Source organism: Myxine glutinosa, chromosome 11 (assembly GCF_964187855.1).
Source record: "Myxine glutinosa chromosome 11, kmMyxGlut1.1, whole genome shotgun sequence".
In the NCBI taxonomy this organism is placed as follows: Eukaryota; Metazoa; Chordata; class Myxini; order Myxiniformes; family Myxinidae; genus Myxine; species Myxine glutinosa.
Window position 1 is genome coordinate 37,759,167 of NC_136271.1, and position 25,395 is coordinate 37,784,561.

At 43.0% G+C, this 25,395-nt stretch overlaps 1 protein-coding gene across 1 annotated transcript in view; it reads right to left on the bottom strand.

The window, feature by feature from the left end:
• COL22A1 (collagen type XXII alpha 1 chain) overlaps window positions 1–25,395 on the bottom strand; it is a 283,216-nt gene that overhangs the window by 58,984 nt on the left and 198,837 nt on the right. The window contains exons 33-39 of the mRNA XM_068129833.2: window positions 23,843–23,896; window positions 23,544–23,597; window positions 21,447–21,500; window positions 20,192–20,245; window positions 15,473–15,526; window positions 14,692–14,736; window positions 5,794–5,847 (exon numbers count right to left, since the gene is read on the bottom strand). Of these exons, the coding sequence (XP_067985934.2) occupies window positions 5,794–5,847; window positions 14,692–14,736; window positions 15,473–15,526; window positions 20,192–20,245; window positions 21,447–21,500; window positions 23,544–23,597; window positions 23,843–23,896 (369 nt within the window). The remainder of the gene's footprint in view (window positions 1–5,793; window positions 5,848–14,691; window positions 14,737–15,472; window positions 15,527–20,191; window positions 20,246–21,446; window positions 21,501–23,543; window positions 23,598–23,842; window positions 23,897–25,395) is intronic.

Below are 25,395 nucleotides of genomic sequence, written 5' to 3' on the forward strand. Positions count from 1 at the left end.
GTGAGGTGTTTTTGAATTATGCGGTGGTGAAGTGTTTTAAATTACTTGGTGATGAGATGTTTTAAATTAGGTGGCGTGAGGTGTTTTAAATTACGTGGGCGTGAGGTGTTTTAAATTATGTGGTGGTGAGGTGTTTTAAATTACGTGGGGGTGAGGTATTTTAAATGGCGTGGTGGTGAGGTGTTTTGAATTATGTGGTGGTGAGGTGTTTTGAATTACTTGGTGGTGAGGTGTTTTGAATTGGGTGGGGTGAGGTGTTTTAAATTACATGGTGGTGAGCTGTTTTAAATTACGTGGTGGTGAGCTGTTTTAAATTACTTGCTGGTGAGGTGTTTTAAATTACTTGTTGGTGGGGTGTTTTAAATTATTTTTTTTCAACCTAAAGCTTCAACCTAAATTGCTTATAAAAATGTAATATCACAAACACTACAAATAAATTTGTGCAAAATAATTGTTTATGATTAGTGTAAATCATGACAACACAGCAACTCAGGTACAGTCATTTATCTATATATCTACATATCTGGGCAGTCTACCTCAGAAAAGACGCGTGGTGAGGCGAGCGTAGCGAGCCGAGCCAAGCTAGTATATACACTACTCACAATAAGTTAGGGATATTGGCAGGTGCTTCGGTGTGGTTGATTTTGTGTATTAATTATGTTGAAAAAAGTTGTTGGTCCTAATTCTATGGTTATTAATGAGTGTGAAAAAACACAGCATTCTTGATATCAATACCCTAACCCTAACCCCTATAAAAAAAAACAACTCACTCCCACAATATCCCTAACTCATTGTGAGTAGTGTATATATATATTGTTGCGGTTTTGGAATAAAGGTTAATTCCCCCTCTTCGTTAGTTGCACCACAACATGAAGCCTCGCGATAGTTCAGTTATTTCTTAGTAAATGTAAGCGTAGTCCTTTCCTGCGTTTAGTTTTGCGTTGAGTAGGCCAGTGAGCTTAGGTGCTTTTGGTTTGGTTTGGCGCTGAAATGCCACGGGGTAGGCCTTCAACAAGTCTGGCAAGGCCAAAGGGACGAGCTGCAGGGGGAGTGGCCGGTAAGCAACGAGCCGCCAATCAGGGCTCGAGGGGAGTGGCTTACCACTGTGGCAGGAGGCGGGGCTTGGAACATTCGGGTAAGATCGGGGAGGTGCCATATAAGGTCCTGCCCCGAGCCCATTTAAGCAGAACAGCAGCAGAACGCGCGTGAGTCAGAATGCATGGGGACGCACGAGAGGAGAGAGCTGTGAGAGTTCGTCAGGCAGAGTTCGTGGAGTTAGAGTTCGAGAGAGAATGCGGCAGAACCGGTGAGATCAAGAACGAGAGACGAGGAGTGAAAGTCGCCCAGCCCTGAACAAGTCGAAGTGCTTGAATTGACTGTTGTAATAGCCTCGTTGTACACGAACTTGCCCCGTGCCCTGTACCCTGCGCTCTGCCGCTGTATTAATCGCGCGCTCGAGAGGACGACCCGTGCCCGGCCACAGACGCACGATCTCCTCCTGCCTGCATTTCTCCTACATACGTGCCGTGACCACCAGAGGGCTACACCACGAGCGAGCTGTCCGGGAGCGACCGGCAGCAAGGCGTATTTGGTGCGCGAACCTGCTCTTCTTCCCTTTCCCCATGTGAGTGATTGGGCCCGTGTCTGGGTATTAAGTTAAACTGGTTAAGCTTCTGCTCTGTGTCCCCCTTTCCTTCATCATTATCATTGTACATAATCGATATAATAATACCGTAAGGACTCGACTTTGTTATCCCTTTTACGCCGCACCCAGTGACCCGATGCCCACGGCACTCATGGATTTACGATCTACGAACCGCGCTCTTTGTTTATCACGTACAGACATACTCGAAAAATCTGAATTAGCCGACGTTGGGGCCCAAAAGCATCCGATTAACTGCCGATACGACGCCATCTTATGACGCCATCGTATTGGTGTCTGCTGGGCGAAGGCGAAGCGAGCCGTCCGCTGATTGGACAGTCGAGTGGTGTGAACATGGGTGGTGTGAACCAAATGGTCCTTTTATTCCCTTGAACATTTTAAATTAGGATATATAAGGAAACGTCTTTATCGTCATTTTAATAAAGTTAAATGGAGTGACGTTGCGATACTCGGGGTGCGTTGCATAAATCCTCGTAACTCAGAGAGGTGTAGCAGGTGGCGAGACGTAAGGAAGCTTAAAGATAATGAGCTAAAACAGACGAACGATATGTCAATCCCTTTCTACACCGAACGGCAATAAAAGTATGAGAGCGGGAAGGCATGGCCTGAGCACTTCGAGCAGAGAGGATTGATTTGACTTAACTTAAAGAGAAAAAATTGGAGTTTAACGGAAGAAGAAGATCCCATGAGCGCTCCCCTATGCCATCCATAATGGTACACTCTATCCATACACCACATCCTCCCTTCCGTGGATGTTCCACGGGTTTCGGCTAGTCTATATAATAATAGCGTAAGGACTCGACTTTGTTATCCCTTTTACGCCGCACCCAGTGACCCGATGCCCACGGCACTAATGGATTTACGATCTACGAACCGCGCTCTTTGTTTATCACATACAGCCATACTCGAAAAATCTGAATTAGCCGACGTTGGGGCCCAAAAGCATCCGATTAACTGCCGATACGACGCCATCATACGACGCCATCTTATTGGCGTCTGCTGGGTGAAGGCGAAGCAAGCCGTCCGCTGATTAGACAGTCGAAGGAGACAGCAAGCCGTCCACTGAGTGGACAATCCCAGAGTGGTGCTATGCCGATTCCTATTACGAATCCATTCATTTTTCAGCGAATCCATTTCAATATACTACAAAAGTATATTGTAGCGTTGTCATTTAGTAGATTGCAATAAATACGTTGTTCATATAAGCACTCTTCATTCTCATCTTTCTTCCGAACTCTTACTCGGACAAGCAAATCCCCTATGCCATCCATAATGGTACACTCTATCCATACACCACATCCTCCCTTCCGTGGATGTTCCACGGGTTTCGGCTAGTAGTGTTCTTCCTCTGATTTGAATGTCCTGTAGCTTCCATCCATTGGCTTTGTATGGTTCGAATAAAAACCGCTCGAATCGGGTTCCAATAAAAGTAACAGCACGAGTCACGTGATACGGATACCGCTCGGGCGTACTCGATTAAGCGTGGCTTGTGCGAGGCTCGATCCCCGCTTTCGTGGTAGCGTGGGTTAAAGGTACGTGCGAATTTGTCCTGATACCCTTTTTCACGTTTGCCCGGAAGTGGCGATTCGGTCTCGCGGACCCGAAGACCCAGGGGGAAAAAAAGGGGTTTAATCCCCCTTTGTAACGGGAACGGGCTTCGGGAGATCCGCAACAATTTGGTAGTCAGGAGTGGGATTTGAACCCTAAAATTTTTTTGGACAAATTGGCCACAGCAAATTGGTGTCTGGGAGTGTGAGATAATTGGACCTAGAGTGTGCTTCACACACTCGAAATTACGAGTGGACGAAATTTAGTTTAAGTACTAAATTATATACGTACCATGGCTGGCCAAGGCGGTCAAATGCCGGTGGGATAATGAATGATGAAGAACTGATGACCCAGGACCTGCAGGGACAGTTGGTAGTGGAAGCTGAAAAGGGTGCGGCAGTAGGTAAAGAAAATGGCGGCGCCTCGTACGTGGCGGCGGCGGAGGCCAAACCCGTTGTGCAAGTGAGTTCCAACATGCAGTTACTCATGACACAAATCTTAGCACAAACGAAAGAAATGAAGGAAGGGTTGGAAAACGAAATAAGGGAAATGAGAGAAAGGAGGTGTGAAAGGGAAAAGATGAGTGGAAAAATGGACACCGAACTAATCGAATCAAGGTGTAACATGGAACGGTTGGAAAGCACAATGGGTGGCCAAATGAAAGAATTGGGGGACAAATCCACCCGGGAAATGGAAAAAAAGATAGAAGAGTCAAGAAGGGAAAAATGGAGGTGTGAAATGAAAAAGATGAGGGAGGAATACAGAAGGGACATGGAAGAGGCAGGGGAGGAGATAGGGCGCATGTTGAGCGAGAAGTTCGCGGTGGTACGCGACGAGGTGAAGCGATACGAGGAACGCATGGAGAGCGAGCTTGAGCAAAGGACAGCCAAGTTGACCAGGGCTATGAGGGTCGTGACGCGAGAGGAAGTGGTAGAGAAGCCGGCGATCGTCGCATTGGAAAATAAAATTTTGGGGGCGCCGAGGAAGGCTGAGTTGGAGAAGGAAATTTTAGGGGCGCTGGCGATCGTCGAGGTGAAAGAAATAAATGGAATTAAAAAGACACAGGGAAAGAAAGTGAACAAATCACGGGAAGAGGTAATGGAACACGCGCAGAGTCTGTGTTTGCACCGTGATGCCGGGCTTGCTAACCCCAATAAAAATTTACAGGTGCTGGCATTGAAGGAGGGCCCCGCGGTGAGTCAAGAAAATGGCGCGAATGTGTTTGGCGCGAACGGGTTCTCGGCACGCTTGGGACAGAGGCGAGACCCAGGCAAAATAAGTTAAACTGGTTAAGCTTCTGCTCTGTGTCCCCCTTTCTAGTTAGGGCAGGAATTTGTAATTTTGGCCCTGGTGCTGGCGATGGCTCACATACTCTTTGAGATCGAAGGATACCATGGGATCTTTAAGGTCCACCAACAAATGTTGGCAGACGGGACACCCGTTTAACATCCATCTGAGGGTCGACACACACATTGATGGTTCAACCAGTCTGTGAAACACCATAGCTGGGTCAGGACGCAAACCCAGGCTAGAGAGCTCAGATTAATGTGCGTACCTCTAGGCCACCCTGTCAGCCCGAGCCTTACATCACTGTTGGAAACCAAAAAGGGAAGGTCCTTGTAAGTCGATACTTTTCCTCTTATTAACTGCACCCTGGAAACAATTCTGTGCACATTTGTTTGACTGTACTCATAAATGGCACACCATGAAGGAAGGTAGTTGCTGTCATCACATTTCACTGAGTATCACAACCTGGTACACCACTGTTTTTTTGTTTTTTTGGGGGAGTTGCAGATGTTTGACCGGACTGGGTCATTGCATGTTCATGGACTTGTGGCCCTCTGTAGTCTGTATAAATCAGTTTTAATAACAAGTTTGAAAAGTTAACAGCAAACCTTCACATTAAACATTGTGTTTAAGGCCAAAGGCAACCTATTATTCAATTTATGAATCTATTTGAATAGATATTCTACATAAATCTTAATTTACCAAAAACTGTAAAACAACAGGAAAAGGCAATTATTATATTTTCAACCAATTTTAGCATTTCTGTGATATTTGTATTAATCTCTGCATTGGAGAACAAATGAACTGCTTCAACGGAACATTATAGTTTGGCACCACAACATCAAGATTAACTAGATACACCCACACACCAGATTAGAAGTTGGTACTTCGCTTATTTTTCAAGATATTCCACTCACAAGGTTCAGACATACATGGCGGCGGCCATCTTGGATTTTGACGTGGCGACCCAATTTTCAATAACGTTCTTCCTTATGCGTAGATCCACCCACACACCAGATTAGAAGTTAGTAGTTCGTTTATTTTTCAAGATATTTCGCTCACAAGGTTCAGACATATATATGGTGGTGGCCATCTTGGCATTTGACGTGGCGACCCAATTTTCAATAGCGTTCTTCCTTATGCCTAGTTGCACCCACACACCAAATTAGAATTCGGTCCTTCGCTTACGCACGCACGCACGGACGGACGGACGGACGCACACACGGACGGAGGGGAAAACCATAGTCCCCCTTTCGCTCCGCGGTGCGACGGGGGACAATGACTGTGCAACATACCGGCGAACCTGGAAGACCACTTTTTCCTGGATTCCCTGGTGGACCTGGTTGGCCCTGAAATAAAGTAGAGGATTTTCGTCAACAACATGTACCTTCGAATGATAAGTTGTACCAGTTGTAGTTTCATTGTATTCTTATACTCACGCACTGCAAGACTTACTCTTCACAATGTCTAGACTTGGACTTCACAATTAATGGCAAGTAATCGTCATACCACATATGTGTGAAGAAAGAGCCCAACCAGAAGGTTTTAGTACCACATAATAATAATAAAGTCATTCATTATTATTACTTATTCTAAGCTTATTCCTTAAGTCTTTGAATCCCCAAGTTATTTATTTACTCCTCATCCTTTTGTGAACCCTCGTGTAATAAAAAGACGCCACCTATACCAAAATTGTCTGTAGTTGGGTGATGGCAAAGGGAGTGACCGGTTCCATGAAATAGGCCCTCTGGTGTGATTGTACTTCAGTTTTGATTCATGTTCTCAGCTTGACCAGTGGTGAAGGTAAAAAATGTGAACTTACCTTTGATAAAGGAGACAATGAAGTTACAGCCTTTGCCTTGACACATCTTTGGAAGCCATCTTGGAATCCAAGATGACTGCCTCTGACATCACTTAGAAATCACTTAGAACTTCCCCATCACCCCTCCCCTCCAAATCTACCCCTTTGCCCCTCCCCTCCAAATCTTCCCCATCACCCATCTCTTTCAAATTTTCCCCCTTGCCCCTCCCCTCCAAATCTTCCCCATCACCCATCCCTTTCAAATCTTCCCCCTTGCCCCTCCCCTCCAAATCTTCCCCATCACCCCTTCCCTCCAAAACTTCCCCATCACCCCTCCCCTCCAAAACTTCCCCATCACCCCTCCCCTCTAAATCTACCCCCTTGCCCCTCCCCTCCAAATCATCCCCATCACCCATCTCTTTCAAATCTTCCCCCTTGCCCCTCCCCTCCAAATCTTCCCAATCACCCATTCCTTTCAAATCTCCCCCCACACCCCACCCCTCCGAGACTCTCCCTCGCTCCTCCCCTCCTAGACTCCCCTCTCACCCCTCCTCCTCAAAGCGTCCTCCCCGCTTCTTCCCCCTTCCAACTTTCACCTTCATCTCCCTCAACCTTCTGCCTCGCTCTTCCCCTCGTCAAATAACACCTCACTGCGCCTCTCCCAATCACCATCAAACCTTCTGTCCGCCCCATTCTTCCCTTTCTCCAAGCTATTCTGTAATCTCTGACACACCTTCAACAGCTCTCCCTACCTCTTCCTCCTCTTCCACATCTTACCCAACCGCTCCCCCCCCTGTTCTGTATCCGATGCTCCCCCTTCCTCTTCCTTAACAGTATGGACCTCAAGCATCCGGGGCCTTCGCTCAAACTTGTCTGATCTCTCCATACAGGTTGCTTCTGACAAACCAGACGGGATCTGCTTAACAGAAACGTTCCTCCTTCATGATGTCTCTGATTCCTTGGTATCTCTCCCAGGTTACTCCCTCCTCCGGTATGATAGACCTGAGCCTCGTCCTGGAGGTGGGGTTGCTATCTTTATAAAAAACTCTCTTCCTCACTCGCCCTGCACTGTCCTCTCTCCACCTCACCCCCAGGAATACCTTTGACTACGGCTTCCCTTTCGCTCCCACCTTTTGTTCATATGTGTGTTGTACCGTCCACCAAACAGTGATGACTCCATCTACATCTCGCTGTCTGAGAATATGGACCAACTTCTATCTACCCATCCCAACTCTCTCTTCCTCATATGTGGTGATTTCAACTGTCACCATGCCAGTTGGCTGGGTGTGGGTACCTCTCTCACCAGCCATGGCTCTTCAGCAAAGGACTTCTGTGACTCACTGGGACTGACACAATCTGTCAATTTCCCGACCTGGATTTCAGTCAATGGAGCATCTTCTCTTCTGGACTTGGTTATGACTAACTTCCCTGAAAATGTCTGCTGCTCTTCTTCTGCTCCAATCGGCTCTTCTGATCATGTGCTTGTTAAAGTGGACATCTCTCTGACCATTCTCAGAGAGCCTCCTCAGCATCGACGAGTCCGGCATTTCACTCAGGCAAACTGGCACGGTCTTCAAGCAGCCATCAATCATCTGGACTGGTCTCCCATCTCTACCGCCTCTGACATCAACTCATCCTGGGAATTCTTCCAAAGTAAATTGCTCTCTCTCATGCACAGATTTATCCCATCTCGTCTTCAGTTGTCATACCCTTCCTCCCGTCCATGGTACACGGAATCTTGTGGTGAGGCTATTGCCCAGAAACAACTTGCTTTGGTCTCCTGGAAAGCAAATCCAACGGAAGGAAATCTCATTTCCTTTCACAAAGCCCGAAACAAGTGTGTGTCCACCCTCAGGAGAGCCACGAAACAATATCTCTCCGTTCTCAGGACCGAACTCTCTTATCTGTCCCCCTCTTCCAAATCCTGGTGGCGTCTGGTCAAATCTGTTTCTGGTGTTTGTTCCCCCTCCATCCCCTCCCTCACCTCAAATGGCCACACGGCTGACTCCGCACGTGAAAAAGCTGAATGCCTCAACTCTGTGTTTGCCTCTAAATCTTGTGTCCCAAACCCATCCCTCTCTGTACCCACCGTACCCAGTCATACCCAGCTGCTCCTGGACTCTGTGTCCTTTCCTCCTGACAAGGTGGAAAAGTTTCTGTCAACCCTCGACTCGGATTCTGCAACTGGACCTGACGGCATCAGCCCACGGGTCCTAAAATCCTGTACTTCCGCTCTTTCACTCCCTCTCTCTGTTCTCTTCACCCTCTCTTTTGCTCAAGGTCATCTTCCATCTGCTTGGAAATCTGCCAACATCACCGCTTTGCACAAAAAAGGTGCAAAAACAGATCCCAGCAACTACAGACCATTCAGCCTTCTCCCAATTATCAGCAAGGTCATGGAATCCATCATTGCTTCAGTTATGAAATCTTTCCTCTTCTCCAATGGCTTGATCTCTGATCATCAATTTGGTTTCAGACCTGGACACTCTACTCTGGACATGCTGCTTCTGCTTTCTCAACAATGGATGGAGGTCCTCAATGCCAAACAGGAAATTAGAGCAGTCTCCCTTGACATATCACGTGCCTTCGATACGGTATGGCACCCCGCTCTGCTCACCAAACCCTCCTCTTTTGGTATCCATGGAAATCTCCACGCATGGCTGGCGGACTTCCTCTCTAGTCGTAGTCAACGTGTGGCCCTGAATGGGTTTCTCTCATCTCCTCTTCCTGTTCAGGCTGGAGTTCCACAAGGCAGTGTTCTGGGCCCTGTGCTTTTTCTGGTCTTCATCAATGATCTCTCTGACTCTCTTGAAAATCCTCTGTATCTCTTTGCTGATGACTCTACTCTCTGTCGCTCCATTCTTCATCCCTCAGATCGGCAGTCTGCAGCCTCCTCACTCTCTGCAGACCTGGACAAAATCACAGACTGGGCAAACAAGTGGAACATGTCTTTCAATCCTGACAAATCTCACACTCTTACGATGTCTCTCCGAAAAGACCGACTGGACAACCCTCTCATCCACTTTCTGAATAATCCTCTCCAAGAAGTTCTGTCACTCAAGCTTTTGGGTCTCACTATCTGCCATGATCTTTCCTGGGAAAACCACATTTCAAATCTGGCCTCCAAAGCCAGTCGCCGACTGGGCATCCTCCGTCGTGCGAAGTCCTTCCTTGGCACACCTGAGCTCCTCACCACATACAAGGCTTTCATCCGCAGCTCAATGGAATACTGCTCTCCCCTCTGGGCTGGTGCTCCTGCCTCACACCTAGCTCGTCTTCACGCTGTTGAAACCAAAGCATTCAGAATCATTGGAATCTCCCACGATGAAGCTAACTCCAAGGGCCTCTCACTCACTCACCACAGGCAGGTTGGTGGTCTTTCCGTCTTCTACCGACTCCTCTCTGGCCTTGCCCCCCCCCCAGCTCTCTCTGGGCTCTGTCCCGCAAATATTCCTACAGGTCGCACAAGATCTGCCTGCAACCCTCTTATGGTCAAACTGCCAAAATCAAGACTCTCTGCTCACCTTCACTCCTTCATTCCTCTTTTCTCCCACCTCAGGAACAAACTCCCTCACTCTCTTCAATCCCACTCCACCCTCCAGGTCTTTTAAACAGCTGTTCACCACCATCTCTTATCTTCCCCCATCCAAAACCTTGATCTTTTCTACCCCCGCTAATTTCACCCCAATTCCACTTTTTTGAAATACCAACTTCTGTCCTGGAAGTCCTTGTGTTTTATACTTCTCCCTCCCCCCCCCCACCCCCCCTTCCCACGCCTCCCCCCCCCCACCCCCCCTTCCCACGCCTCCTCCCCCCAAGCCCTCTCCCTTCCACACATCTCCCTGCTCTCAAATGTTGTGTTTGTGTGCTTCCCCTTCTCTCCCCATCTTGTCTTCCGCTCCCTCTTTTTATATATTGTGTTTGTCTGGTTGACTTGTTTGTGAAGTAAATGTTAGCTCTTTCACGAGCCTCGATTCAGTATACAAAAAAAACAAACAAAAAAAAAAAAAACATTCCTAGCATTGAATTCCTTGTCCCAGGAAATAGGGGTATAGCAATTTAAATGACTTTTCCAGCTGTCCTAGGAATTAAGATATATAGGAAGACAGGTATCCATGCTGGCTGTATTTAACTCCAACATTCCGAACACCAAGGGATGCTAATGCTAACACCAAGGGATGCGAAATTTCATGGGTGGATGCTAATGTTAAAAAGACCCCATGGGGTCATATTACATATATGGCAAAAGTCATGCTTTCCCCAAAAAGTGAACGATTATGGGGCCTAACTGTTGGACTAGTTCCCAGACACCCTTCCCCCTCCGTGCCCTGATCCCTCTCCGCTTCCCCTGCCCCATGTGCCCTCACCACCTCATCTCCACATTCCTGCATCCTGCCAACAGCACCTCTCCCCTGTCCCTAACATTGTAGACCTCACACATTAAGCAGACGATAAGATGAACCAACTAGAACGGCACTCGGTAGAGCGCATACCTCCGCCATGCTGAACAGTTTATGTTTGTATCCCACTTATAGGCCGGATCTGGATTCGGACCTGAACCAAAATCTAATCGACTTGTTATTGTCACATAACCAACTCGCGCACCAAGTTTTTTTCATAACTCGTCCACAACTTTTTAAAATATCATGTTATATATCACCTTTCTTCCGATCTCTCAATGGTGAAGAATCACTTAAAAGTTAAATAATTATTGTATCCGAATCCATATTCAGATATTTTCCAACATCGAATAGATTCGTCCATGTCACACACGCAACCTGTTCACAAAGTTTCGTCCAAATCCGTCCATAGTTTTTTCAGATATCCTGCTATATATCGTTTTTGGCCCTATCTCTCAATGGTGAAAATCACTTTTAAAATGATACGAGCCGGATCCGGATCTTCACTAAAATCGAATCATTTCGTCCTTATCACATACGCTGCCTCTCCACCAAATTTCGTCCGAATCCGTCCACAACTTTTTGAGATATCTTGTTTACAGACATACATACAAACAAACAGATAGACAGGGGTGAAAACATAACCTCCATCCACCTTTGGTGGCGGAGGTAAAAAGCGTCCAGCTGAATGATGCAATTCTCCGTTGTGGCAATGCTCCCGGTTATTATTAATTAATTAATCAAGTAATTATTTAATTTTTTAGATTTAGGACTTATTTAATTAATTTTCAAAAAGTTACAGCATCGGATGAATCACTGGTGGTTTAGGTATGCTATTAGCCAATTGATTAAGAAAATATTTCCTGATCATGCTTTATTGATTTTAATTCTGCAATTAATCAATCAATTATTGTTTATTGCCGAAGGTGACAGCCCCGGCAATGTCGCGCTAGAGGATGTTATTTATTTATTTGGCATGGGGGCGGTGTACTTTGAATGTACCTGTACTTGTTTATTTTAATTCTTTCACACAACTGCCAATGCTATGGGAACCTGTTTACACGAAAACGAACCAGACATTTAAACGAGATTACAATGAGTCTAAAACATTCTCACATTGCCTAATCAAACTGAACCACCTTTCGAGGCCATTTTTCCCCGCAGAGCAGGGGTTGGCCTTTTTCGGGCACCGTGGTCCCCTTTTTGAAGCCATGTTTCATGGCCGGATGCCCTTCCTGCCGCCAACCCTGTTAGTCACCTCTTGTGACACACATGGAATTACCAGTGAACTGGTCCTCAATTTGCCGACCTCGGAAGGATGACAGGCTGAGTCAACCCCCCTGGTGTTAATTCAGCGATCGACCGGGATTTGAACCCAGGATCTTAGGATCCCAAGCCGGCACCCTAACCGCTTAGCCAACACCAGGCTTGCCTAATCAAACTATTAGCACAATAACCCCTCTATAATATAATTGAATAGCATCTTCTTAGCACAAACCACAAAATCATCCTTAACAGACCAAATTCTAACAAATCCAACAAGACTTGTCCAATCTCCGATCCGTTCTTCACTCTCCGAAAAGATCGACTGGACAACCCTCCCATCTACTTTCTCAACAATCCTCTCCAAGAAGTTCTGTCACTCAAGCTTTTGGGTCTCACTATCTGCCATGATCTTTCTTGGGAAAACCACATTTCCAAGCTGGCCTCCAAAGCCAGTCGCCGACTGGGCATCCTCCGTCGTGCGAAGTCCTTCCTCGGCACACCTGAGCTCCTCACCACATACAAGGCTTTCATCCGCAGCTCAATGGAATACTGTTCTCCCCTATGGGCTGGTGCTCCTGCCTCACACCTGGCTCGGCTTCACGCTGTTGAATCCAAAGCTTTCAAAATCATTGGAATCTCCCGCGATGAAGCTATCTCTGAGGGCCTTTCACTCACTCACTGCAGGCAGGTAGGTGGCCTTTCTGTCTTCTACCGACTCCTCTCCGGCCTTGCTCCCCCAGCTCTCTCTGTGCTCTGTCCCCCAAATATTCCTACAGGTCGCACAAGATCTGCCAGCAACCCTCTGATGGTTAAACTGCCGAAATCTCGGCTCTCTGCTCACCTTCACTCTTTCATTCCTCTTTTCTCCCGCCTGTGGAACAAACTCCCACACTCCCTTCAATCCCTCTCCTCCCTCCAGGTCTTTAAAACAGCTGTTCACCACCATCTCTTATCTTCCCCCATCCATAACCTTGATCTTTTCTACCCCCACTAATTCACCCCAGATCCACCTTGTTTGAAATTCCAACTTCTTTCCTGGAAATCCTGGCAGTGTCCATATGTTTATACCTCTCCCACCCCCCCCCCTTCACATGCCTCCCCCCCAAAGCCCTCTCCCTCCCACAGATCTCTCGATGTCTCCATGTCTCTCGGTCCCTGCTCTCAAATGTTGTGTTTGTGTCCTTCCCCCTCTCTCCCCATCTTGTCTACCGCTCCCGATGTTATTTGTTTTATGTGTCTGTTTGTCTTTCTGTGTGATTAATGTTCGCTCTTTCACGAGCCTCGATCTTGTATACAAAAAAAAAAAAAAAAAAAAAAAAAGAGGGAGAATTACTTTGTCCCCTACCAAGTTTCAGTTCAATATGCCGATGGGTCAGGGGGAAAAGTCTGGAAAACGGACCCATGTATAATATGTGATATTTCCTAAGTCCAAAAAGGCCATAACTCCATGAAAAATTGGTGAAATGTCCCCAAACTCAAACTTCTTCTGTAACTTATCATAATAAAGCCATTTCCCAATTTTCACTTGAATATATTAAATTATATGGGAAAAAGTACAGAAAACCATAGGTGGGACGGACAGACAGATGGAGAGCAAATATAAAGTCCCCTCCGGGTATAGGACTAAGCCGATATGAAAACACATTGTAATATATCTTATCCGGTAAATTAGCAGACGGAAAAGTATACAAGACAACAGGAAAACTAAAATAGTCAACTTTATGATACACTTTTGCACTAAAATAATTATTCCCAACTCTAACTAAAACATCCAGATATGCCACTAAACTCTCATCATTTCTCCTCTTATCTGCTATTAGGCTTTATGGATAAATCCTATAAATCAGCCTATCAAAAAACTTTAATTAATCACACAAATGTCATCAATATAGCGACATATGGAAGACAACATTTTAGCAAAGTCTAACTTCATCAACTTATGCACAAATGAAAACTCACAATAACAAAAACAACAACAACTGGAACCTCAAAACAGTTTTGATCCATCCAAATATACCAATTAAAATAACATGGCGTAGAAAGTTGTAGAATCGAAGTTGAAGACGCACAATTATAATTGCAAATAAACTCATGGATATCGATAACAAATAACGTGACAGCAAAAAAAAGAAAAAACATGCTACAAAGCAACTGATTAAAGCATAATGAAATAAATTGTACAAAACACCACCATTAAAGAAGTGCCTCTTCAATTAAGTGTAAAGTAGAAACATAAAATCAATAAAAGTTCCCGAGGGAAATGAAGCAATGTTCTTCTGCAATTTAGGTTATTTAAACAGTGGATAAAAGTCTCAAACGATTTTGCAGCTTATTATATGGAAATACACACTGCACCTGACAAAACAAAAAAGAAGAAGAAAATATTCAAAAATAGCGATAACTAAGCACAATTAACATTTTCAAAACAAATTAGATTTCTCTACCCACAAGATTGGTATGATGGTGGATCAATGAGGAGATTTTGTGTGCAAACTCACACAAGTGTAGGCACATGTAAAGTTACCGTAACATTGGGTGTTCAATCTTTAAAAAAAATACCCTGTATATCATTCTTTAGATATTCTATAGATCTTTGTTGAACGATTTAACCTGCTGTCTGCTTGCAAGCACTTTCTACCTACAGTATGAAAGAAATAGGATGCAGGATACAGAAAGGTTTGTGTTGAAGAGATCATGTGCTTTGGTTGCAGTGCAATGACCCTCACCCGAGATCCTGGGAGCCCATTGTCTCCCTTTCTCCCTTTGAAGCCCTGGAAAGAAATCAGATGCAGACATTCTTGGTGAATTTAATATCGTCATTTAAGTTAAAAAAAAAATTTGTTTTCTGAATCGAGGCTCGCGAAAGAGCTAACATTTACTTCACAAACAAATCAATCAGACAAACAAAATATATAAAAAGAGGGAGCGGAAAACAAGATGGGGAGAGAAGGGGAAGCACACAAACACTTGAGAGCACACAACATTTGAGAGCAGGGAGATGTGTGGGAGGGAGAGGGCTTGGGGGGAGGAGGCGTGGGAAGGGGGGGGGGGGGGTGGGAGAAGTATAAAACACAAGGACACCAAGGACTTCCAGGACAGAAGTTGGTATTTCAATGATCCTCTATGCCTCTTGATATTTTCGAGTATAAATATTTCCAGCATTATGGAAAGCCCTTATTTATTGAGGAGGTGAATTTTTGCTTCACAGTAATTGGAAGCTTTCAAAGATCACTCATAGCAAATCAGAGGTTCGAAGCCAATGTTTAATGAGGTGAAAAAATTCAAATCATTTATTTTGTTTGATATTTTCATACATTTGTCATGTATGAATTTCAGCAGAAGCAATAATTGAAATGGTACCATTCATTATCAGGAGCCATGCTCTGTCACCGTCATGTGTGTGAGCGATCAAAGATATGACACAGCACCACTCCTGTAAGATACTCATGAAGAAGAGGAAAGAAAAATGATCAAGCCATTACTGTATTTTATATAAAAAAAACTTACATATTGGCCTTGAAGTCCTGGCTGCCCAGGAAGCCCTGGAACACCTTGGCTTCCCTGCAGACCACAGCAAATTGTTGAAATAATCAATTTAAAGAATACTTTTGAAATGTAAGATAACCTTTTTTAAATGGGAAAGGGGGAAGGTGGTGTATGATCACTAATTAATGAGAGCACGAGGACAGAATCCCACAGAAGTAGCTCTAATGTTCAATTCATGGATTAAATCATTTCTACTAAAAATTTACTTTTAGGATCAACGTTGAAACATGAATTGCAGAAAAACAGTCATTGTAGAGTCAGTCACAATAAGTGCAAAAATAATGGAAAGAATAAGTCATATATAGGAAAGCCAGAGTATAGATTGCTGATTTATGAGGGTCTTCCCAAAAATTGTGTCATTCCGATTGTAACTTTTAAGTTAAATATGTCTAGGTGCTCGAAAATTGTAATATGTATCTCATTATTTACTGATCTCTTATAAAGATGAAGTTTCTCACACTATTTTATTTTGTTTCGAAAATTAAAATGACATCCAGTTTGAAGGACCTGGCTGTGGCAGAAAGCTTCACCAGACCCGGTGGTGTAATGGTTAGAGTGTCTCGGAGGGAGTTCCGTGGTTCAAACTCTGGCCTAGTCATACCAAAGACTATAAAAATGGTACGTGCTGCTTCCTTGCTTGATGTTCAACATTTAAAAAGACAGAGCACGGACAAACAACCATAGGTTGGCAATATTAACGTAGGCTTGAAGGTCTTCCTGTGTTGAAGTGCCTTGTAATGGATCTCACATTATTGTTATTTTTAGCCCTCCCCCTGCACAGCAGGACACGGGGTTTGACAATCACCTCTGTGTGTCTGTTTGTGCATGTGTGTGTGTGTTTGTCCGGGCCGTAACTTATTTACCATTTGAGCTATTTGTCATCAAATTTTCACCAAACCTTTTTCATTTTAGAAATACAGAGAAGACAAATTAATAATTCTGTCAAAAGGTCAGTGTCACATAAAATCATAAATCTTCATCCGATTGCCGTGAAATTTTAAGAACTTGCATTTCGGGTCACTGAATTGGTTCCCAATTAAAAGCTAGAAGCTGATAATTTTAGATCAAAATGGTCAACGGTCATAGTTGCGTAAAATCGCCAATTTTCACCCGATTGACTTGGAATTTAAAGAATTTCCATATTGGGTCGCTGAATTGTTTCACTAATCAAAAGGTAGGAGTCGATTGTTTTATTTAGATCAAAAGGTCAAAGATCAAGGTTGCATAAAATCGTCAATTTTCATCCAATTGACCTGAAATTTAACTAATTTGCATATTGGGTCACAGAATTGGTTCACCAATCAAAAGCTAGAAGGTCATTATTTTTAAAAATCTAAAGCCAAGGCTGCATAAAATCATCAATTTTGATTTTGTATTTCTTTTAAAACTGTTTTTGTTATTTTGAGCATACGGAAGAAGAAGAAGAAGACATCTGGATACAAACGAACGCGGACAGGCTTTGCATTTTCAGATGCTTTCTGCTATTGTCATTGTGACAGGGTTGCTAATGCGTCCTGCTACGCTGAAACAATGTGCTTTATGAATGGCCAAATTAATGGAGACTATGGCCGAACGGAGGACACAGTACCCTCTCCCAGATGGGATCTGTATCCTGCTGGTTCTATAAACGAGTTTTTTTCAACCAAATTTGTCTCCCCGAGGGATTTCCATACGGGGAGAATGGTTTATGCATGTGAGAGGTGGCAATAAGATGCCACTTATTCTTACAAAAGTAACAGGTTTATTGAAACGCACAAGGGCGATACATAAGGAAAATCCCAACGAAAGGCAGACTAAACAAACAAGAAACAAATAAATCGATATATATGGGAAAAATACATGCCCAGACTGGGAATAAAACCCGGGTCCTCTGGTGAATATTTTCCCACATATTTACAAGAAACAAATAAATTAATACACTTAGTACAGTTATTAACTCAAGGTGCCACAGACACCTTGAGTCCACACTCTATCCTAACAAGTCTCCCAGTCACTGCTGCTGAAAAGCATCCCCATAGCATGATGCTGCCACCACCATGCTTTATGGTAGGGATGGTGTTAGATGGGTGATGAGGTGTGCTCAGTTTCCGCCAAATGTAGCACTGTGCATTCAGTCCAAATAGTTCAATTTTTGTCTCATTAGAACACAGAATATTTTGCCTCATGCTCTGAGTCTTTCACATGAATTTTTGCAAACCCCAGGCGTGCTGTCATGTGCCTTTTTCTCAGGAGGGCTTCTGTCTGACCCCTCTGCCATAAAGCCGAGATTTGTGAAATGCTGCAAAGACTACTGTCCTTCCGGCAGGTTCTCCTATCACTGCCAAGGAACTCTGTAGTTCTGTCAGAGTGGCCATTGGGTTCTTGGTCACCTCCCTGACCAAGATCCCTCTTGCCCAGTTGCTCAGTTTGGTCGGATGGTCAACTCTAGGAAGAGTCTGGATAATTCCGTATTCTTTCCATTTCCTTATGATGGAGCTCACTGGGCTCTTGGGAACTTTCAACATTCTAGAAATTGTTTTATACCCTTCCCCAGACTTATGCCTCCTCACAATTCTATATCAGAGTTCTACGGACAGTTCCTTGGATTTCATGGTAGAGTTTCTGCTCTGACATGGACTGTCAACTATGGGACCTTGTATAGAGAGGTGTGTTTCTCACTAAATCATGTCCAATCAATTTAATTGGCCATAGGTGGACTCCAATCAATTTGTAGAGACATCTCAAGGATGATCAGAGGATATTGGTTGCATCTGAGCTCAATTTAGAGTGTCATAGCAAAGGGGTGGAATACTTATCGACTCAAGACATTTCAGCTTTTAATATTTAACCTTCTAAAAATTTATTGTAAAAAATTCTAAAAAAAGCTTTTCATTTTTAATGAATTTGTAAAACCTTCAAAAAAATTGCACCTTGACATTATGGGGTATTATGTGTAAATCAGTGACAAAAGAAATCTCAATTAAATTCATTTTAAATTAATGCTGTAACTCAACAAAATATGAAAAAGTCGAGGGGTGTGAATACTTTCTGAAGGCACTGCAGACTACCATATAGTTTTGTATGATCATCAGAGAGCTGCAGTGCAGGACTATAACGGCACTCGCTATAATTCATACTTCCGCCAGGCTGAACAGTTTGTTTTGTATCCCAATGATAAGCTAGATCTGGATTCACACCTGAACCAAAATCTAATCGGCTTGTTCTTGTCACCTAACAAACTCATCCACCTAATTTAGTCATGTCATCCGTAACGTTTTTGAATATCATGTTATGTATTGCTTTTTGCCCGATCCCTCAATGGTAAAGAATCATTTAAAAATTAAACAATTGTCGTATCCGAATCCATATTCAGATCTTCAACAAAATCGAATCGATTCGTCCTTGTCACACACACAACCTGTCCACCAGGTTTCGTCAAAATCTGTCCACAACCTTTTGAGATATCCTGTTATTTATCCTTTTTGGCCCTATCTCCCAATGGTGAAGAATCACTATTCTACCAGCCGGATCCGAATATGGATCTTCACCAAAAACTATTAATTTCGTTATTGTCGCATATGCTACATCTCTGCCAAATTTCATCCAAATCCGTCCACAAATTTTTGAGATATCTTGTTCACAGACATACATACAAACAAACAGATAGACAGGGGTGAAAACATAACCTCCATCCACCTTTGGTGACGGAGGTAAAAAGCGTCCAGCTGAATGATGCAATTCTTCGTTGTGGCAATGCTGCGCCACATGCAAAAAGCAATGTCCGTTACCTTTTGGAGTCCTGAAAGTGGGTTAGCAGTTCAATTAAGTTTTTCTCACTTGCCGTGTTGATACTATTCCATACAACTTGCACTTATTCCTCAAATTGAAAAACGAGCTTAGGGAAAGATGCTTTCCATCTGATGAAGAGGTTGCCACCATGCCCTTTGCATTAAGAACACTTCCAAAAAGGCTTCAGTGCTTTCCTTATCAAAATGTTGGTTGACAGCTGCATGAAGTATATTGAGAAAAGGATGGAGATTATTTAGAATAATGCGGCATGAATAAACCTTTTCAATGGCACTATATCTGTTATGGAAGAGGGATGATCTTCTTTTTTTTTCCGGATAAAACTCAGACAGGATGGACCAAATGGCCTCTTCCTGCATATGTCATTATTGGGATGAAATTATTGTTCATATAATCTTATATCTCATACGTTTATCCTGAACTGAACAAGTAACTCACCAAAATGTATCATTCTTGGGGGGGTTAGGTAAAGGAAATGCACAAACACCAACTCCCAGCACCAACCACCCACTTTCATCACTCAAATGCCTTATTCAGCATAAATCTCAGACACATTCTCCCTCTGTCCTTCCTCCTGCACCCAAAACTGTAACTAATGCACATGAAAGTATGAACATTAAAGTTGCATTATGTATGACTGTTTATATGGTGTTGCTATCAATGTCCGCAAAATAATTAGTTTCCAGTCACTTGGTAGATTAAAAATGAATTCTTACTTTATTTAAAACATTTATTGTCAATGTGTTAGATTTTTTTAAATGATTAAGGCATTTATGCTTGTGACGATGTAACTGTTCTATGAATTCAAACGACTGGGCATTTGGTATTATTTGATATATTTTGCTGTGTTATCCATCGTATTCTAATATTAAATAATTATTCTAGTTTACCCACCTTCTCTCCTGGAGTTCCTGGTGTGCTGGGTTCTCCTTCCAGTCCAGGGGGTCCCTGCAAGCAAGCCAATGATTGCTCATTTTGATTTTTCACAAATATATCGGTTCATATACAAGCTAAATGACACAGAGGCCGTAGAAAGAATCAACAAGCTGACATTGGCGGAGTCGGAAACAAGTAAGATGACAGGTAAAAAGATAGATTAGGTTGGTGAAGAAGAAGAAAAGATAATAGATATGTTGCGCTTTACAGCAAAGAATGTTGCATATGGAGAGATAATGACTTGGAATTCTGGTGGGAATAGTTGGACATTGGTAGGTAATTTAGGGGTGCAATAAAAGATGACCCACAGGAATGGAGGTGAGTAGTAATCTTAGATTTGGCTAGAAAGACATGTAGCATGTTGCTCGATCAACATGTATGGTCCTTTGCTGGCAGGATTGCCTAGATGTATGTAGAGGAAGAGAGAGAGAGAAAAAAAAGAGAGAAAAAAGGATCAGAGAAAGAGAGAGACGGCTTTGATCTCAATGAAGGACGAGGTCTGGCTGCACACAGGCTTCATTGAGCAGCAACACATTACAGAGAACCAGAAAAAGTAAACGACACAAACATTATGGCAACACAAGCTAAAATGCCATAAAAGAGATTCTGCTTGCGATCTAAATACAACAAAGAATAACACATACATTTTTAGCTTCGGGAGCTGTGGGGATGCCGCTATCTCAGGCGAACAGTAGACTCTACTTGCATAGACATTGCAACAAACAAGACCTTCGGGCCAGACTGAATAACATGTAGATAAGAAAAAACAGCATAATAAGAGAAAAACCCAAAGCAGACGCTTAGACGGAACTGTCGGGCTACACTGCAGCGGGCGGAAAACAGTCATGAGGACAGCAGTTTGTTGGGTTATCTGAGAAAGGGGTTTTTTAGATTCCTGATCAATAGGTTTGAGATAATCAGCTCATAACAATAAATACAAAAAAACAAAAAACTTTAATTGTCTAGATATTTCTTTTTGTCTATTTGAGTATAACACCCTTTTTCAAATCCTTAAGGATCTGGATATTCCATGCTCCCTATCAACCAAACTACAATTTGGCTAAATAGGCAATGAGATTAATCCTAACATTTTCCTGCTTTTCTCACAAAAAGAATCGATCTCAGTTTCTCAGTTCAATTTTTCTATATATTTTTGATGTTACACGTGTGTGCGAGGTCTTATTTAGAATGCTGGACAATATGTAATACTTACAGGTGAGCCTGGGAATCCCGTTGCACCAGAGATTCCAGGAAGGCCACCTTTGCCCTGCAAAAAATTCATTTCTTTGAGTCATAAGAACAATCAACACTTCCAACAGAATTCACAGAATGTCGAATCTGAATGAAAATTAAAATTGGCATTCCTGCAATCCTGCTGATATATATCAAAAAGTAATCTAAGGTGTTAATCAGGCAGCCTGATTGTCCCTGGGCTTTCATGGTGTGAACCCTTAAATGGTGTTTTTTTTAGGATGGACACCAAGGGGTACATGACCTCGTAAGACCCTATGATTTATAATTGATTTTTCTTTAGACATTATGCTTTAACTTGCCTTTCAATTAATCAAATGTTTCTTCATATCTCGGAATGTTTTCATTTGTGCTGCCTTCTACATCTTATATATTTATCTCGATGAGTCATGGATCAAGTAAGTTGCCTTGTCTTATTAGGATCCCTCCAAATACATGAATTCGTTTAAAAGTAAATGAACAAACCATTTAGTAGCAGAAACAATAAATAAATAAAAAGCGATACAGTACATGGCTAGGAGGAGCTGGCAGGAGGTTTTGGGTGTGCTCGGGTGTGTACTTTTGTTGTTTCCTCCTAAACTTCTGACACAAGAGTTTCACCCCTCCCTCCGACCATTGTCTTACTACCCACAATACAGCTCAATTTCCCTTCTTTCTTGTCCCTGCACCTCTCCTAGCCTCTCCCCCATGCATGGATTTTCCCCTCCTCTACACCTCCTTGTGTGTATCTTGTTTCCCTGATTCCCAACCTCCAACCCCTATTCCTCAAAATGTGTGGTTTGTTCCTTCAGTTATTTTCAATCCTCAAGACCAACATAAAATATAAACATGGTCGGCCAACAGCTTGATTTTCATTATGAAAAGTTGCTTCCCTCTACCCACAATTACACCATTTTTGCTTGTATTCTGTCAAATGCTCTACTGTATCTCTAAGTTGCAGCACAGGCTAGATTGGCCAAGTTGCTTTACCCACAAACACGTTTCCTTGTACTCTATTTATATATTTAGACTTTCTCTGCTTCGACCATGTCTGAGATGTTGGCTCAACAGATTTCTGAGGTTGCTGTAAAATTATATTATAAATGGTCACTCCATACATTATAACGGGTCAGTCCATACATTATAACGGGTCAGTCCATATATTATAACGGGTCAGTCCATACATTATAACGGCTCAGTCCATATATTATAACGGGTCAGTCCATACATTATAACGGCTCAGTCCATACATTATAACGGGTCAGTCCATACATTATAACGGGTCAGTCCATACATTATAACGGGTCAGTCCATACATTATAACGGGTCAGTCCATACCTTATAACGGGTCAGTCCATACATTATAACGGGTCAGTCCATACATTATAACGGGTCAGTCCATACATTATAACGGGTCAGTCCATACATTATAACGGGTCAGTCCATACATTATAACGGGTCAGTCCATACATTATAACGGGTCAGTCCATACATTATAACGGGTCAGTCCATACATTATAATGGGTCAGTCCATACATTATAACGGGTCAGTCCATACATTATAACGGGTCAGTCCATACATTATAACGGGTCAGTCCATACATTATAACGGGTCAGTCCATACATTATAACGGGTCAGTCCATACATTATGACTGGATCTGATTTAGGGAGGAATTTGTAACTTGTTCATCAGGGTACCAGCGATGTTCAGGGAGTTTTTCGCAAAAGTCCTCTTGGGATCTTTAACATCCACGAACTAATGCTAGCAGATGTGACACAGTTTAACATCCAACAGTGGGATGACACACTTTGTGATGCAACGCTCTGCGGAGCACCAATCCAAAAGTTTACAGTTTAATTGGGAATCAAACACAGATTAGGCAGCTCAAGGTTAAGTGGGCTACCTCTGCACACATCGAACCAAACAATTTATTACAAAAAATAAAATATTTATTAAAAGTATTGAATTAACATCTTTGTAAAGTAGATCATACTCAGCAAGCTGATCATAGTGCTCTCATCAATCAGAGGGAGTCCTCCGCAGTTAGGAAATCAAACTTTCTTGGTAATACCCTTTACCTTTTCTCCAGGTAAGCCCCGTATTCCTTGTTTCCCATGTTCACCAACTGTACCCTGATTACGGACAACAATCATGGAAATATGTGATGCCTTGTCAAATTACATTCCGAAACTTGAGAAAAAGAGACTATAAAACTTTATTAGTAATGAGTATAACATTTTAATGTCAACTTTAATGAAATTGATTATTAAAATGTTTCAGCCTAAGTTTGAAAATAATTTCACATTCTACACAATAAATAAAATTGCTGTAATAAAACCTTTGGTGTGGAATATTGCAATAATGATAATTTGTTTACCCGTAATCCTGCAGGCCCTTGTACACCAGGATATCCTGGTACACCAGATAAACCCTATGAAGAAATGAACAATGTTTCAATGTCATAAAAGTAAGATTACAGTTATATTTAAAGTTTTGCATGGAAAATAATCGCAGAATGAAGCGTTTGTCATGACAGAAATCTGAGGATGCTCCATTGAAATTCTACTGACCACCTCTTAATAAAGGACTTGCATTCTGTATTATGTTTAATTTTTGTTCTCGTCCTGAGGAGTCAATAATTTATTATATTTCATTGGAAATTGAAAACATTTAGCTAAGCAATGTGTTACAGTCTTCTCCTTTCCTTATCGTGTCTCTTCAGGATGTTTCCAGCTCCGGATAAATCCCCACGTTTTTTCTTTCGAACCACCAAGGCTCCCAAACATGTACAGGGTGACCCAAAAAACCTCCCACATTTCAAAGGTAAATGAAAAAAAAATGGTTAAAGATAATCAAGATATTATTTGCACACATGAAACTTCATTCAATACAGTTTTTATTCATCATGTTTTAAAGATGACATCCTCCAAATGGTGGCCGTCATTGTCTATACACGCTTGGAGGCGATTTCTGAAGGCTGCCATGGCTCGACGGGTCATGTCGGGTGGAACAGCGGCTATCTCCTGCTGAATAGCAACCTTAAGGGCTTCAAGAGTTTGGGGTCGATGAGTATACACTCGTGATTTAAGGTAGCCCCACAGAAAAAAATCACAAGGGGCGAGGTCAGGGGGACGGGCCGGCCACCCAACATCGCCACGCAACGAGATCACCCGATCCGGAAACATTTCCCTCAGCACTTGCAATGATCTTCGAGCTGTGTGTGCCGTAGCTCCATCTTGCTGAAACCACACATCGAGTTCTTCAAGCTCAAGGTGTTCGAGTTGTGGCCTTAGAAAGTTTTCGAGCATATCAATGTAACGGTCAGAAGTTACAGTAACAGTTACACCACCCTCTTCAAAGAAATAAGGACCCACGATGCCAACATCGGCAACCGCGCACCACACAGTCACTCGATCGGAGTGCAACGGTCTTTCGTGTAGCATGCGAGGGTTGTCTTCAGAACAATAGCGAAAATTTAGTTTGTTTACAGAGCCACTCAAATGAAAATGAGCTTCGTCACTGCACAAGAGAACAGCATCTTCCGGAACACGTTGCAGAATGTTCTCGCATAACTCCCTGCGGCTTAACCAGTCTCTCGCATTGAGTTCTTGCACAACCGTCATTTTGTATAGATGGAAGTGGAGGTCTTTGTGTAAGAATCTCCTTGCAGTTTCCCGGGATATCCCTACAGCTAAAGCATGCTTCCGCGCAGAACGTCTCAGAGACTGCACAACACATCGCCTCAATGCTTCAATATTCTCAGGCGTACGAGTGCTCCTAGGTCGACCAGGTGATTTTCTTTTTAAAGCTGAGCCTGTTGCCCTGAAATTCTCAACCCACTGCAAGATGGTTTTCCGATCTGGAACGTTTTGGTTCCGTGGAATACTGAAACGTCTTCGAAAGGCCCTCTGCACGGCGATCACGGAACGG